This window comes from Siniperca chuatsi, linkage group LG20, assembly GCF_020085105.1.
Source record: "Siniperca chuatsi isolate FFG_IHB_CAS linkage group LG20, ASM2008510v1, whole genome shotgun sequence".
Classification (NCBI taxonomy): Eukaryota; Metazoa; Chordata; class Actinopteri; order Centrarchiformes; family Sinipercidae; genus Siniperca; species Siniperca chuatsi.
Genome location: NC_058061.1, coordinates 14,012,749 through 14,029,951, shown reverse-complemented (window position 1 = coordinate 14,029,951; position 17,203 = coordinate 14,012,749). Strand labels below are relative to the sequence as shown.

General features: G+C 39.6%; 1 protein-coding gene across 14 annotated transcripts in view; it reads right to left on the bottom strand.

Moving 5' to 3' along the window:
• The window catches only part of kcnc3b (potassium voltage-gated channel, Shaw-related subfamily, member 3b), a 61,993-nt gene that overhangs the window by 24,989 nt on the left and 19,801 nt on the right, over positions 1 to 17,203 (bottom strand). For 3 of the 14 annotated variants that reach the window (XM_044179066.1, XM_044179067.1, XM_044179078.1), the window contains exons 3-5: positions 9,422 to 10,403; positions 7,681 to 7,875; positions 5,745 to 5,765 (exon numbers count right to left, since the gene is read on the bottom strand). In XM_044179066.1, coding sequence (XP_044035001.1) covers positions 5,745 to 5,765; positions 7,681 to 7,875; positions 9,422 to 10,403 — 1,198 coding nt within the window. Of the gene's footprint in view, positions 1 to 2,389; positions 2,431 to 5,744; positions 5,766 to 6,606; positions 6,736 to 7,680; positions 7,876 to 9,421; positions 10,404 to 17,203 lie in introns of all 14 variants that reach the window. The other 11 variants (XM_044179068.1, XM_044179080.1, XM_044179081.1 and 8 more) reach the window with 6 other exon arrangements.

Below are 17,203 nucleotides of genomic sequence, written 5' to 3'. Positions count from 1 at the left end.
CAAAACTATACAGTTTAATAAATACTCAGATATCACTGACACAGTGTAGGAGTTGACCACATGAAGTTTTCTGTGGAAAAGCTTAGACATATACCTCTAATGAAGTTATTCAGAATAATCAATTGCCTTGCATTACGCTTCATTTACAGCCCACTTAGTATTTGCTTTTGGTTCCTGTAAACTTCAAATGGCCAACACAAAAATGTCGTCCCTGCAACATTTAAAAACACTTCCTATCCCCCGGTAATCGCATCCTGTAATGGAGATCAATTCACATTTTGTTTACAGGGGGAAATGACACATGGTAAGAAAGGGTGATTTATTCCAGTTAAGTCCACTTGTGCAAGTGAATTAGAAGTTAGATGCATGGTACTTGTACTGCTTAAGGTATATTTACAATAACCAATTTATCTAATAACACATGGGCCTTTGTGTCCTTTCCCGCTGTACTTTTGGTGTGTAACACAGCATGCAGACGTTGAATTCCCCCTGTAGGAAGCAGCCACAGAGAAGGTAGTGCTGTGCTGACGGAGTGTTGTTGCATCAGGTGAAGTGAAAAACACCATTGGTAGGTAGCAGTTAATCTACCCTAACAATGGCTGACATAATGGGTGGAGTTTTACAGTTTCATTAGGAATGTGTTTAATTTTCATTAGGAATGTGTTTAACTTAAGGTAACACAATAAAGCTGTAATACTAACAGAGTTTGTGCCAAGTTATAGTGTATATTTTTGTCAAACTCCAACCATCACAGGGCTACAGTCAGACAACAGAGAACACCCATTGGTGCAGTGTGACATCCTTTGTGCCTTCCTGCTGAAAAGGAAAAATATGGCAATATTGTGGCGGACAGTGGCCAACTCTGCCACTCTGTATTACGCATCATTTGAGCCAACCATAAATAACAGTCCTTTTCTATTCTGACTAGCTCAGGCACATTAGTCAGATGGCAACTCCGTAAAATATTGATGATGCATTTTCCCTGGGTTTCTTAGGCTGCATGTCACACAAAAATTTCTGAGAAGCTGTCTGGCCAATCTGTGGTGCTGCTTCATTCTCAAGTTCAGTTCCAAAAATGCTTTGTTCATACCACCCAAATGTATCAGAACAAATTGTGAGGTTGCATCAAATGGCAGCCATATTTGTGATGTTTGCTGAATCAGAGTTGAGGGGCATAAAAGATACTCAATGTATTTATCACTAAGGTTAGCGCTAACTGCGGTCATTCATCAAAAACAGAATAAGACAACATTCATATTCAGCACACCTCCAACTTCTCAAGCTAACCACAGACATCGCCAAATCAACCAAGGCTGAAATCTGAAGGATACAACTTTAACTATTTAAATTCATTTTTATTGAATGTGCAACTGGTATAAACAAAAAAGCTAATGTGTAATATAACATTGTTCCATTCAATAGTTTGAGTTGTAGCGCTTTTATGAAATAGATAGTTTTAACGTCTTGTTGCTTCTGTTTTCCATTTCCAAAGAATAATAAAATAAATAAAGGTTATAAATGCATATTGTATGTTAATTCAACTGTTATAGTAATGTCCCAACAGCTCATATGAGAGTTTTTTATTCAGCTGATATTAAGCTACAAGTTGTATTAGGTTAAATATTAAGCAACTGCTTTAATTGGGTCCTGCCTTTGATTAACAATGATGAATGCCCTACAGTTTTGAAGCATGCATTATGGGAGTTCATAAGAATAAGGTTGGGAAGCCCGTATATGAAGGTACAACAAAAGGTTTTGATTCCACTGAGAAATTCCTTTGGATCTATTGTTGGTGCTAAGCAAAACTCAGCATGCAGCATGCAGAGAAGAGAGAGAAAGGAGAGGAAGAATACACACTGCTCATGTGATAAAAAAGACTAAGAACACTATTTTCCATATACATTAAGATCTTGCAGTATTTAATTCTATCTTTAATGTTGGCTCTGTTGCTTTGAACAAATGTCCTTTATTTAACTCTTTTTAGTCTGTTGATTAGATGAAGGTGAAACTGATGAAGAACAATGTAGAAAGGGCAGTAACGAGTCTCAGATATATGTAAGTGACCAAAAGCTGATTGGTACATTAGTTTGCCTTTGCTGATGTGTAAAAGTATTGCTTGGTTAAATTCAAGACAAGGAAAGGTTTCAGCAATTACAATAAAAATGCTTATGAAGTTAATCATGTCTCAGCCACCGCAGTCCGTCACGGTCTGCTAGCTACCTCCTCACTGTGCTAAGTAGTGTATTTACAACAACATCAACAGGGGTTTTGTGCTCTGGGATTGTCTATCAGGGGAAATGTTGAGTCTGGCTGTCACTGTATTCAGTGATGACATAATTCCTGCTCAATGTCACACTTAATTTACACTATGGAGGGAGTACATACCTACCTACAGTCAGACTTTAGTTACACTTGCACTGCATTGGCGGCCTGGGAATGGGATGGAGAATGAGTGTTAATCACAGAAGGAGAAGGTCATGGAGAGGGAAGACATAGACAGAGGAAAAACTGCAAATATTCTGACCAGACTGTTTACCAAGGAAATAAACATGTCAAATTAAACAGATTGAACCAAGATAATATGTATGTAGAAGACTACTTGACTTGCTTGCTGTGAATACACACGGTATGCTGAGTGTTCAGATGCTATTCTTGACATGGCCACATACTGTATCATTCTTACATGAGATCAGTTGCCTGTTAAAGATGGTATGATCTCCTGTTACCTGTTATTAGATGTATTGATCGCTTCCTGACCATTACTGAAGCCACAATGTGTCCACACAGTACATACAGTACCTGGGATGTCTTTTGACATGCAACTGTATTCTGCATCCTCTAATCAGCTGTATGTATGTCATACGGACCTATATGCCAATATGCTATCATTAAAGCTCAAATCCATTTGAAGTTTTTTATATATATATATATATATACTTCTCATACATAGTCATAACTAACTGTCTAGCATATGTACATACCTACATAATATACATATATACATATATATTATTTCCTTTATAAGGTAAAAATCTGGCTCAGACAAAAGAATATTTGCAGTGTTGTGATAAGGTGACAGAAAAGAAACAGTGGTATTGTTACACACAGTAGAACATGCATGACAATGTAGAACAAGTTTTACATACTGTTTATGACTGAAAGAGTACAATGACATACAGGAGGACACTGACAAGTGTTACCACATAAAACACGTTTTGACACAAATTACTTTCTACAAGAAAGCTTTTAGGTTCAATTTAGAGTTAGTATGTTTTATTTGGTTGTAGCCTGTTGTCCTGAGCCACTTACATGAAAATTGTCTAAACAACAGAAATTGGCCAAGATTAAATAACTCAGGCAGAAATAACAGATATGTTGTGGTGGCAGGTAAAGTGAATATCATAAAACCTTCGTTCTTAAATAATTCCACCAACAATCTATCCTAATCAATATCATAATTATGAATAAAAAACGATAGGGTAAATAAAGGTGGGATGAAATGTGGATGAAGAGTGGTGGGAGTTGTTAAAAATTACAAATACATAAAGAAAACGTCATATTATGGGTTTGGTTGAATTTGGTAATGAATAATGAGTCCTTGAGAATGTTCTGAACCAGTGAGATTAGTGCCATTTTTGTTAATTACTTTTACTGTTTAGTTAGCAATTTCTTTTATGATTCCAATTCATAGAAGACAGATAGTAGGTGATGGTGAAACTCAAAGGAGACCACAGGAAGAACATAAGGGAAGTCGAAACATCAAACAACAAAACACAGTTGTACAAAACTCAAAGACATTTGAAAAAAACAGACCATAACCACAGACAACAGCAAAATATGTTAATTCAAAATAAATATAACTTAATCCTATGTGCACTGAAAAGATAAAGCATTCACACCACAACACATTAACTCAAATCTCTACAAAAGATGTACACACCATGTTAGAAACACAGGACATAAATAAACGCAAAACCCCACGAAATAGAGGAAAAAAACAACTCGCACACATATAGTGAGGAACTGAGAGGAGAGAGAGTGAAGAGGGAGAGAGACAGAGAAAGAGAGACAGAAACAAACAAGACTGAGACCCTTGAAGAAGGTCTAGAGGAGTGATTGAGAGTGGGCAATCAAAGGGGTGATTGACCGTTTGACCTTAGTGAGACATGCATACTGCATTGGGTGCGTAGAAAGTCAAATGGCCAACAATCAATCAAAGAGAAGAAACTGAAAAGCTAATAAAATAAGTTGGCAAAGACATCTTATGCTTGTATCTACGAAATAAATCACAACTGAAGCACACAAGAATTAGTTTTAGACAGCATGAGAATCCCTCTTTAAAAACAAGGAGAACGTTTATTGTCAGCAGAGAACAAGGACTTTAACTAACATAAACCCAGTGGTTTTTTGCAAATTTTCTGGACATGTTGCCCTAAATCACAGATTTTGTTAACGGATTGTTAATCATGTAAATTTGAACAGCCATATATACTTTCCATAGGAAGCCATCTGTTTATTTTCACATGCACTGGGCCAGAGGTGGGCCTCACCCTGGATAGGTAATATGTCTATCACAGGGCTGTATACACATTACCTCATTATCAAATGCTTGAGAATCAGGTTGCAGAGATGACAAGAAACAGATCCAATTTCTGTGGTATTTACTGTAAGCACCAAGTGCAATCTCTTTCTCCAGTGCACAAGGCTCAACATATTAATGCAGACTAACTAAGAAACAAGGGCCATTATAGATCTCCAACCTAAATGTATGAATTACAGTGTACAACTTTCCTGTCATCCTAGTGACTCAGTACATATATTCTTCAATGGACTCCTGATTTGTTTTAAAGAGGGATTTTTTTGTAGCACTGAAATTGCAGTTCATACATAAGAACCATTGAAACTGAAGCAACGTCAGAGACCTCTAAGTGAAGGGCTTGGACAGCTCAAGGCTTGCTTACCTTAGACAGCATGTAGCCACTTTTCAATCAAATCTGTCATAGAGTTTGTCTGTCTGTCCGGTCAGTAAGTGTGTAAGTGTTTCAGTCGCCAAGTGCAGCTTATAACCCTTTTGATTTCTATCCAGGTCTCCACAGTACAAATACAAAGGTCCTGACTACACGAGGCACTGAAAGCACAGATACATGGTCATGGGAGTAGTATTTCAGACCCATTACACGCTCACAACACAGTATTTTGTAAATAAATATTGTGATAACTGGCTTTGATTACAAAGCTGAAGTAAGACATTGCATTGCAACGACAGTTTAAAAAAATGTTTGCTTGTTTTCAGCATGGCATGTTTCAAGAAGTACTATCCCTTGACCTGGATGGCTCCGCTGACCCCAGTAACCTTGGGTTCTTGGAAAGATGATTGTCGTACAACACTGCACTCAGTGTCAGCACTGTGTGACTCTATCAAAGCTGGCCAATTGATTTTACATAAAATATGGCATATGTACATGTAAGGATGCACATATTTGAGCCTGAAAAGTATTCTATCATAGATGGAATAAGTGCCACTGAAAAAGAGGGTGTTTTTCAAGGCAAGACCTTTCTAAATTGCAGTGTCTGCTTTTGTTTGCCAAGGTGGAGGTCCGTGGGGTAGGGAGTAACATGAATAAACACAGTAGAAGGGAAAAACTAAATTAAGCCCCACACGACAGCACAAACACAACACTCAGACGGCATTGAGAGGACAGAGACGCAGTGTAAAACATGTAAGAATGAAAAAGCCCACATACACACGCGTGATATGACACAACCTGAAGAGAGAGACAACAACAACAACACAGAGGCACATCAGACAACAACGTGACCCGCTGTTCCCGTTCAATCTTCGTCAGTGTATGTTTTATTAGTTATTGACACAGGACACGACAACTGGGTTATTTTCAGTTGAGCTGCTGGATGTTTTTGCACACGTGCACGCCCACACGGACGCGCTCTTGCACTCATGAGTGTATGCAAGTTTTAAGCTCTCACACAGACACATACACACAAATGTACACATATTTGTGCACACTACTCCTTATGGTTGTATATCACAGAGCAATCCCATTTTCTTTCCAATTTTTTTTTTTTTATACCTCGTACATTGTTTATTGTTCACAAAATTAAAATGAAGCAAATTTGTATGCAGGTAGGATATTGGCCTGAGTTTAGGTTTCATTGGATAAAATACCTCACAAATCAGATGATGAGCCCTAAAATGTCATTTGCCACCCAAACCTTAATATTCAGATTTAAGAACTAAATAACCTTAGCTCAACTGTTTGCATCAATCTCTTAATGTAATACTTAAAATTGCCAGCACACTTTCCACACTTTCAGGCACAGAGAAGACTCTTCACAGGTGACACTTCAAACTCCATTGAACATGTAGACACAACACTGTGGAAATGGTGGTGTATCTGTGATTTCATGTCATGCATAGTGTGTGCAGCTGCGTCTGTGATAAAGTGGGTGCTTTACTAGTGTAGTGTAGTTTGTGCAACTGCAAAACATGCTATGTCATGGAGAGCCAGATCAAAATTTCTGTATGTTTTCAGTCAAAAGTTGACTATGCTACAGGCTCCTTTATTTTTAACTTTTTTTCAGTGTTACCTCTGGTCTATGGTTTGATCCAGGAGGAGGTGGAGTTTGCATTGAGGTCCTGCTGTAACAGAGACCCTTCCATCTTATACCAATCCTCAGTCAGAGGGGAGTCTGGGCTGGGTGCCAGGGCTGCTGCCTCTAGTTTGTTGTCAACAAGGGGTGTTGAAAGTTTGGAGGGAGTGTTAGGGAGTGTTTTGGTGCAGGTTGGCGGTAGTGATGGTGGTTGGATTGCAGTAGTAAATGAATCAAGGTGTCAGGTTTTCATGAGCATGAAGGTAATGCACATGGGGTAAAAAAAAGGGAGGGAGTTACGGTGTAGCACAAAGGAAAAGAAGGGGGGAAATGAGGGCATGAGTTTAAAGATGGGGCAGAGGAGGAAGGTGGCCAGAAGGGAAAATGTGCGGCAGGTTAGAGAGGGAAAGTCATCACAGGGCGGGAAGGGGGGGCAGACCAAAATAAAAAGGACAATGCGAGGCAAGGGAGAGAGAAACAGAGAGGGAGAAACAGAAGTGACGAGAAGTAAATTAATGCATGGTCAACTGTCTGAGTCCAGAAGACAGAGAAAGACAGAGATTGTTTATGAGCATGAATTAATGTGACATTATGTGACACACAACTAAATTCACGGACACCATGGAAAGATGGAAGAGAAAGAAAAAAGGAGAGAAATAGAGGGACAGAAAATCTTGTCTGACAGAAGAAATAAAATGATACCAAGCAATGATGGAAACACAGACAACATGAATATGAAGAGGTGGAAACAAATAGAGCAGAGCAGAAGAGCTATATGCATGTGTTGTAACTGTATGACTGTATATGTGTGTATGTTTTGCTAGCTGTGGAGCCCTTCAATCTGTAGTTGAGGCTTCCAAAGTCAGTTTCATGTGTGCTCTCCCATCCAATCCACCTTTCCTAAATGTTTGGATCTGATCTTATATACATACAGTAGCCTATGTGTACTCACATGTTCTGTATATTACTTATATGATATATATATTTACAGTATGTTTTGCCTGGCATCTTGCTGTGTGGATCTGTTTACATGTTCATGTTTATATATCCGTCTCCTGGTGTGAAACATACCTTTCCGCACATTCCCATCTGTGGCACGGAATTCTCTGGTGTTGAGCAGGAAGCAGGCGCGGTCCTGCTGGTAGCGTTCCCGGGTAGGCCCTCGCCCAATAGGGCTCCTCTCGTCTGGGCTCAGCACCTGGTCAATGGTGGGGCAGTCCTCGTTAGCCAGGGCGGCTGAGGCTGCATCACCGTTCTGCTTGGAATCTAGAGGGAAGGTGGGAGCAAAGCAAGAGGGAAACCACATACAGGAGAATTATGAGAAAACCATAGAGAAGAACATCTTGTGTGTTTTCTTTTATCAGAAATACTTTCAGAACTTAATGAGTATAACTTTTTTTATTGATCAAGTGTGAGAAAATGAAGCATTAGATTTTCTATTGCAGATCGGCAACATACCACAAAATGCCAAAGTATAACAGCAAATAGGATTATTATTATTATTATTATAAAATTATGACACTGCAAAATAATTTGACACAGTACCATAAGCTTACTATAAACTTAATACCAAATACCACAGGCTAGTGCTGGAATAAGTTGTTGATTAATTGATTAATCGATTTTTCATCAAATTGTTATCAATGACAATGTTTTTAGGTCATTTATTAGGAAAACTGCTACATTTTTGCTGATTACAGCATCCTAATTGTACACATTTGCTTGCTTGTTTCTATCACTGTAAATGGATTTTTTAGATGTTTTTTTGTTGTTAATCAGATAAAAAAGTAGTTATTTTTAAATTGTAAAGACCAAACAATCAATCAAGAAAGTAATCACTACATTTATATATACAGTAGGTCTTAACATTGGTAAACCGAGAAGTCAGAGGGCTACCCTATAAAACTGTCAAACAACTAATGTTCATTAATGATTTGGGAATGACTGCGGCCACCGACACGTTCACAGAGGTATTATGTTAAAATATGTTACCAAGCGAGTGTGTTGTTCTGTGTTGGGTGAGGGCATGTGGTGATGATACTGCAGAGCCGGTTGTCAAAAGTTTGACTAATACTTCCAGCTAATGAATCTACTGACAACCTACAAGAAACCTTTTTAGACTAGAAGAAAGCCAAGCAGACAGGATGTAGTAAGCACTGATGAAACCAATATTTTCTGGTCCACTGATGATTAAGGCAATTAAAGTAATGCATTAAAGGTGCATTATTGTTGCATGTGACTGACGCCTGATGCTGCAGCATGTAAAGAGCAAACAAAGAGCCAAATTACCTCTCATCCTGATTTTACTGCTAATGCCAGAGAGAAAATATGTGAAGTCAGCCCAAATTGAGATGCATTAAGCTGTTTTAATAGATAATTGAGTTCATTTTCCTTCCATAGTGTTTGTTCTTCACTGACAGATGGGTGCCTTACGGCAACTGTGGACCTACCATTTGATCATAAATTACACATGAGTTCTGATGGGCCAGTGATTTCTCCAGGGTGGATCCAAAATCAACTATGCATCACTTCTTGATATTACTCCCACTTCTTTCTCTTGACACTTTGGCATTCTAATCCTCCACCGGACCTATGAAATCATCACTGTGCATGCATAATATTTCCCATGCTACTCAGTTTTACCCAGTTTACTGTGATTGTAACACTGTGAACTATACAACTTGCACATTACTCTCCACAAAAATAGAGGAATTTGACACTTGAATATACACATTTGTAAACAGATGGCTGTCAAAAGATAATATTTGTTCTCAAAATAAAGGGACTTAACATGAAAAAACATTTCTCTCACCTCTGTTAATCTCTATAATTTCTTCTTGGGCAAGAGGACAGTCACCCCCTATGCCTCCTGACCCCATCACTCCACCTAGGACATTTCCCAAGATCCTTTGCGGTGATGCGGTAGCCATAGCCAGGGCATCTGGCTTGCAGTAGTTGGGGGACCCTGGTTGGGGTGCTCGGGGGATATGTTTGTTCTTCTTTTTGGGCAGCTTTTGTTTGGCCATGGCCAGAGAGTAGTACATGCCGAAGTTGTTGACAATTACAGGTACAGGCATAGCAATGGTCAGCACACCAGCCAAGGCACACAGCGCACCTACCAGCATGCCTGACCACGTTTCCGGGTACATATCTCCATAGCCCAACGTGGTCATGGTCACAACAGCCCACCAAAATCCAATGGGAATGTTCTTGAAGTTGGTGTGGGCGCTGGCTGTTGGGTCATCTGGGTCGGCGCCAATTCGTTCAGCATAGTAGATCATAGTGGCGAAGATGAGGACACCAAGGGCTAAGAAGATGATAAGCAGGAGGAATTCATTGGTGCTGGCACGAAGGGTATGGCCAAGGACACGGAGACCCACAAAGTGACGGGTCAGCTTGAAGATTCGGAGGATACGGACAAATCGGACAACACGGAGGAACCCCAGGACATCCTTGGCAGCTTTGGAGGACAGACCACTCAGGCCTACCTCCAGATAGAAGGGCAGGATGGCGACAAAGTCGATGATGTTGAGGGAGCTTTTGAAGAATTCAAGCTTGTCTGGGCAGAAGGTGACTCGAAGCAGGACCTCGATGGTGAACCAAATGACACACACACCCTCCACGTATGTCAACCAGCTGTCAGTAACCACCTCGTATACAATCTCCTCATGGGTCATGTTGCCCACTGTGACGTTCTCTGTCTTGTTGAGGATGGTGTTGAAGGCCTCATGCGTCTCCATGCAGAAAGTGGAGATGGAGATGAGGATGAAGAATAGGGAGCCAAATGCCACATACTAGAAGAAAGGAAGAAACCAGCAAACAGAAAAAAAGATAGGAAGAGAAAGCAGAAAAAGAAAGCGAAGGAAAGAGTCAGTTGCAAATCAATAAAATTCAGCAAGGCAAAGAGAACATAGAAAAGCATAAAGAAAAACTACAGCATTGGTGAAGTTTGAAACCTCAAGCAAACAGCAGAGAAAAACAACTGGTGTATTTGCGACCCAACTACATACATAAGTGCTAAATACTATGCCATCTATGAAAAACTGGCGTATTGAATGGAAAACTACCAGTCACTACTTCTCACTCTTTAATGGTCACCTACATTGAGGTCTTCACATCCAAAATGTTGGACCTGGTCTGAAAAGGACCTGTGGAAGTTTTCCCCCAAATCTGATGTGTATAAGTTAATTTTCCAAAAAAAACAAAGACCTGTTTTGTAATGTACCAGAGGGTGTGTGGGCCTGCCCTAAAAAGAACCCTGGCACAATTTGACCCATTGTGACCAAAGTCCAAGGATAATCAGACTCATTAGGCCTGATCAAATTATATCTGACGGTCATAAATGACTGTGATGAACGATGAAGACATAAAAATAAATGCTGTGCTGTCAGTATCATGTCATATCATGTGCTGTCAGGAAATTACGACTTCCAGTGATTATAAGTTGATCAAATTATTAATAGCACTATGAGTTTAATATTCAAAAGGTCAGCTTATTTTAATAATATCATACCCTATATTTTGTTCTAAACAAATGTTTTGTTTTACATTTATAATATACTAAGATTGGCTTTAAAGCATATTAATTTAAAACAAATATAAATAAACAGGTTACACTCTTTTGGGTTCATATACATATAGAGAACCCTACTCAAGAAAACAATCTGACCCAAAACCTTTGGGATTTCTGGGAGGACTTCTTAAAACCTCTGCTCTACACGCTATACGAAAATTGCAACACGTTAATGTAAGTCTGACTCCAAAACAGAAAAGGAAAAATGGGTCCAAAATTAAAAGAATGACACTACTAACTTATTTGTGGTACTCTGCTAGAGATGACACAGGATAGGATGGAGGGATAAAAAGGAAAAAAAGCTGTAAGGATCAATAAATCTGTATGCCATAGTCCAGTGAACAAGTGAGAAATCCTACACTTCAATCGCACAGCTGACTGTGTTCTGTGTTGTAAGTCTCAAATCATGAGTTTGGTGCAACTGTCAAAGTGAACTGCAGTTTTCCAGCAAACATACATTTGTTTACAGATGTAGAGTATGATGTCAGACCCTGCAAACAAACAGTTTACTTATGTAAGTTACTTTGAAATCTTCATTTTTAATATTTAGAAAACTACAGTTTTGACAACATTGATACATTTTTTTACATGCAGATTCCACGACAGCAGCTCAGAGGAAAAACCTGCTGCCCCTTCACATGATTGATGGTCCAAGTAAATTGCAGGTGCTTCGGGTAGCATTACCCATCACTTCATCATCACATCATTCACAGCCTACTTGAGTTGTCTGTTCAGATTAGACTTAAAATTAGATTAAAAGATTTTCTGGAATTTTTTGCTGTTCTACCTGTTCCCTGGGATTATTTGTTGAGCAAAAGAAGTTGAGCATTTTCCAATACTCAATGTTTTTAAAGTCTTGGAAGCAAAGTAAAGGATTGATCCATAAAATTAAGGCTGTATATGGATTAACTGCACAAATACAAAATGTCTTTCTGCTTCCTAGTTTTGCAAGATTAGATGCATCTTACCCAAACTCGCTAGTTTACAATGAATGTCTGTTAGGAGTAATTTCACAAATATAAGTTTACCTGCTTGTACAAGAGGACATAAATTATTTTCTGTCAAAAATCTTAAGTACCATGTCCTTGAAGTGAACTTGAGGTTTACATGAAACAGTGCCTTTGCTGAACTACTGTTGTTATTGGAACAAAAAAAGGGAAACAAATAATATTAAAGTCCCTGTTTCAAATTACAATGTTTCTATTGGCGTTTACCTCATTGGCCTTCCACATCTTGGGAGTGTTGCATTAGTACCCTTTCTAAAAGTGGCATCCTTTCTATACGACAATGTCTTACAGCTTATTGTTCACTTCCGAAACTTTGTCCTCGGGGTAAATTTATTACAGTGTTCTACCACAGAGATCTCTGTTGTTTTCTCAGAGAGTATATTTTTCAGGTTTGCTTACTTTTTCGTCACTCAAAGGCAATTTTCTTAGCACTGGCCATCTGTGTGATCTGCAAGCGTATTGTCTATATGTACCCAAGTTTATTATTCTACTGTAGCCCATTCAATTGTCACTGAATCAATTAAAGTAGCGTGATAATCCCAGTGTGTGCGTGGGTACTGCACAATCTTTCCCTGTTGCGGTCCATTCCTACAAGCCCTGCAGTGTATTTATAGATGCAGTATACTTTATGCTTTATCAAATAAATAATAAAACACAGACATGGCCTGAAGAGCAAAAGAGAAAGGTAATTCATACTTGAGTGGAGCCCATATATATAAGAAGCCTAAGTGCCCTCAGTGTATTGTGCGTGTGTAAAATGCAATGATGGTTATGTTACTAGAATATGCTGTTTTATACTGCTTCTGAAATTCCTTTACAGAAGCAGTATAAAGGTGCAGTGGGAAAGGCAATTTTGCAAAGTAAATCAAGACATGATGTTTTTTAAAGATTATCTCTTTGTATCCCAAATAGTTTGACAATTTAGATTATCAGGTTCATCCCAGGTTTTCTATCTTCTGTCATTCCCACAACCCTCTACCTAACTACCCCCCCTCGCCGCCACCGCTTTTCCTCTCCCTCTCCATCTCTTTTCCCTACCTCTTTTCTCCTCTGCTATGTTTCTCGCTAGTCGGTGTCTGACCTACTTTCTCAGATTGCTGCAGTGCTCTCCCCCTCTGTATCATGAAAACACACACACACTGGGGTTCTCAATCACCCTCCTACCTCTACCCCCATGCCAGCCCCTCTGTCCCAGGGAAGCAGGATAGCACCAGCGGGACTTGCTCAGGATGCTCCCTCATTGGCTGAGCACCAGAAAAACTTCACATGTACAAATCAGGGCAACGAGGAGAGTTTTGCCCCTAAGTGTTATGCACTTATTTTTTTATGTTACTGTTGCCATTATTCCTTACGATGACATTAATGATGTAAGTAATACAATAACGGTTAGACTGGGGAGATGAGCAGCACTGGTACTTGTAGAAAGTAATGAGACTGAAATGTCGAGGATGATTAGAAGTGTGAGATCTGTCCTCAAACAGAGTTATTACACATGTACAAAACTGCAGTAACATCATATCTTTTATGTAGGCTACACAGGTGGAGACACAGGAGGGGGCGGACAGGTGGGAGGGAGGCCAGACGATGTGGATCCATGCGTAGAGAAGCACAAAGGAAAAAGTTGAAGCAATCCAGAAGAAAGGACAGTACATGATAAAAAAGAGAGAAGGTGAGGACCGAATGCCAAAATTGTGAGCATAATTCAAACACTGCCAGAGGAAAGTATCCTGAGCTAAGTTTTGTTAAGATACGTTGAGGTAGCTAATCGTTCTGATGATCTCAAAGTGATGTGACTGTCACGCAAAGAGGGCTTTTAAAAAGATATGGAGGAGGGCAGACATCACAAAAGAAATGATGAGAGTAAGAGTGAGCAGAAAAGGAAAAGAGGGAAAGCTATCAGGAGATTGAAGGCTAATAGTAAATGATAGGCCTTAGCCATAAAAGCGACTTCTATCAACCAGGAGTTTTTTGTGTGTTTTTCCTACATATTAGAAAATGTTAGAATCTTGTCCACAGTACATCAAAATGAATGAATTTGACTCAAAGCTGCATTAGACAAGATGTACTTTAATGTCAAATACACCCTTCTAATGACACTAAACCCTGATGTGAGGTCCCAACACAGAAGAGGTTGAGGTGATCTAATGGACTATAATAGCCAGGAGGTCCACATTTTAAAATGGTCAACATAATCTGATTTTAAAAAACTACTGCTTTGCTAAATTTGTCTGAGTAGTTATTGCACTGAAGCAAATCTGCCGAAAAACAGTTTTGTTTAGGCAGAGCTGACACTTTAAATACACCATATATTAGCTACTGTCAAAATACATGTTCATGTTCATGTTTTACCAAGTGTCGCTCAGCATAGTATTCATAAGGCTCATCATCCACTGAATAATACTTTCTAAACAGAGTAGATCAATTTAAACTATGTCTTATGCACTCATCCAAAAGTTGTTTTGTTTCTTGCTGCTAGAAAATACTTTGTGAGGTCATATTGTAACCAAGACAGCTCCAGGTAACAGACAGTAAAGAGAAAACTGAAAAAAACAAAAAACAAAGAGAAAACACAAATCAGCTGTTGATATATGCATCTCAAAATGAAACAAATAAAGAGAAAACAAAGGTTTCAACTATAGAATTAACATACTCCCACACCAAAACAATATTTTCTGAGCATTCTGTCTTTTTTTGTCTAGCTGGTACAGTATGAATATAGCGAAAGGCACCAGAGATTTGTGATGCAACGGCAAAGCCTCTCCTGATTTGACGATTCACCCTCTTTCTCTAAATTAAACTTTGGTGTCCGATGGGAACTCTGGTGGGAAATCTTATACACACAGGAAATAATAATATCTGTATTTCAGTCTCGAAACCTGAGACTGAAATACAAAACTTGTTCCTAAACGACAGAGAAACTCATCAATGACAGCTATTGATAAAAATCAAAAATACATGCAGGTCTGAGAAAGGCACAAATTAACACTGGGTTGCACTTAACATTAACATGCTAAGTGCAGCTTTACAGTACTGTGCTGTATTTAGTTTGACCATGCTATAGTTAAAAGCAACAATACAATATTGCTGCAGATGAAACAAAGGTTCATTCATGGTTTCAGTAATTAAATGATACACTGTTTCAAGATGGAAGAGCACTGTATATCTGAACATCAAATCAATATTGATCAGTCCATCACAGAGGCCAGTCCTTTTTAAATATGCAGCAGCATGTCAAGCAGAGATCTGCTTACAGAGAAGCACTCCCACTGCTTGAACATTAATAAAATGTACTTCAAGCTGTTCATCAAACCTGCATGTAGCACACAGTTGTGGATGAGTCTGTGTGTATACTATATATGCCACATGTGTTGGTGTAAGTGCCTGACACAAGTGTGTGTGTGTGTGTGTGTGTGTGGACATGACTCACAATGTGAGAGATACAAACAGCCTATGGGCACAGGAGGTGTGTGTGCACACTTGCTGATCGCAGATAGTGAGTGGTAGCTACATGAGCACTGCATTTAGGTGATGGAGAGGGATGAGCGGAGAGAGACGAGAGAGAAAGAAAGAGGTGGAGGAAGATGATAAAAGGAGGAGTAGCAATTTGTCACTTCACACTTATTTACCTCCTCGGGCACTTTGTCTCTGTTCTCTCCCTCCATCCCTCTCCTCGCTGCAACAAGAAGGCATGTATGTGTGTGTGTGTTCTGATCTGGACAGCCATGTTAATGCTCTGAATATACGATTCACTGTAATATTGGTGTGAAGCTTAAATGCATTGAATTCCCTACAGTAAAGCTACCATGTGTGACACCTGCAGCCCAATGACCTTCAAGGCCCAATAGAGTCTCCCTCGCTCTCTAGACTCTGAAATTAGATTTGGAAAGATCATCAACATAAATTTAAAAGAGCGGGAGTCAGAGATGGGGAGAGAAAGAGAGAAGAAAATGAGAAAGAGCCTCTAAGAGAGAGAAAGAGCAAGGAAGTTGATGATAGAGAGCAATTGATTGTGTTTCGACAGATGAATGAAGGAGAGAGAGTGAAGGAATGGAGGGAAAGGAGATGAAGAGATTAGCGGAGGAGAGAAGACAACAACGTGAATCTCACCAATCAAGGGGAGAGAGCAGGGCATCGTGTGAGTGAGAGTGCAATAAAGAGGAAGAAAGGAGGAGGTGTTGGGAGAGCATGAATGTAAGTGATATAACCAAGGAGAGATTGTCGGAGCTGATATTAGCCCTACAGGCATTTTTGCATGCATGGCGGTGCGCTGCGCTCTTCCTTAACGGGACCCTAGTGGCGCTGTGTTTACTGCGGCACCATCCAGAAGAGCTTTATCATTACAGTATTACCACAGCCCTGCCTGGCTCTCTGTCACCATGACAACCACTGCGTTAGCCTCTGCTTTCAGGCACCAAGGACAGGACTAAGCCAAATACTGCTCCTACAGCTGGAGTAAAGGGCTGAATGTAGTGGAAAAAGAGCCAAATTGTGATCATTCAGTCCGGCTGCTGATTGTTCAATGAGAGGTTAACATTTGGAAGGTCGAGGGTGAGTGACCTTGACAGAGCTATAAAGACAAAAAAGGATTTTGCTTCTTATTAACAGTGCTTTTGTTCCATATGCACTGATGGTGATGTTTGATCAGCATTAATATGACAAACAGCACCCGGTAAGACAGAGGATGTGGAGTCTTTCCCAGAGGGCAAAGCAAATGGGCGACCACTGTTGCAGAGTCAGCAATGATAAGAAGACATTGAAGAATGATCTGATATCTGCACATGAATGAGGCATGAAAAATTAACATTTAAACAATGTGAAATACAGGGCAACCTGAGCAATGGCTCAGACTAGGATCAGGTGATTAATCTATTATCTTAGGTGAATGAATGTGGCCATCACTCAGAGACTTCCAAAGTAGCCACTTAGTGTGCAGTGTGAGTATAACCTTGGGTGGGTTACAGGAATAGCCTTCACTTGTACCATCATCATCACTGTTATATTCTGAGAAACGCTG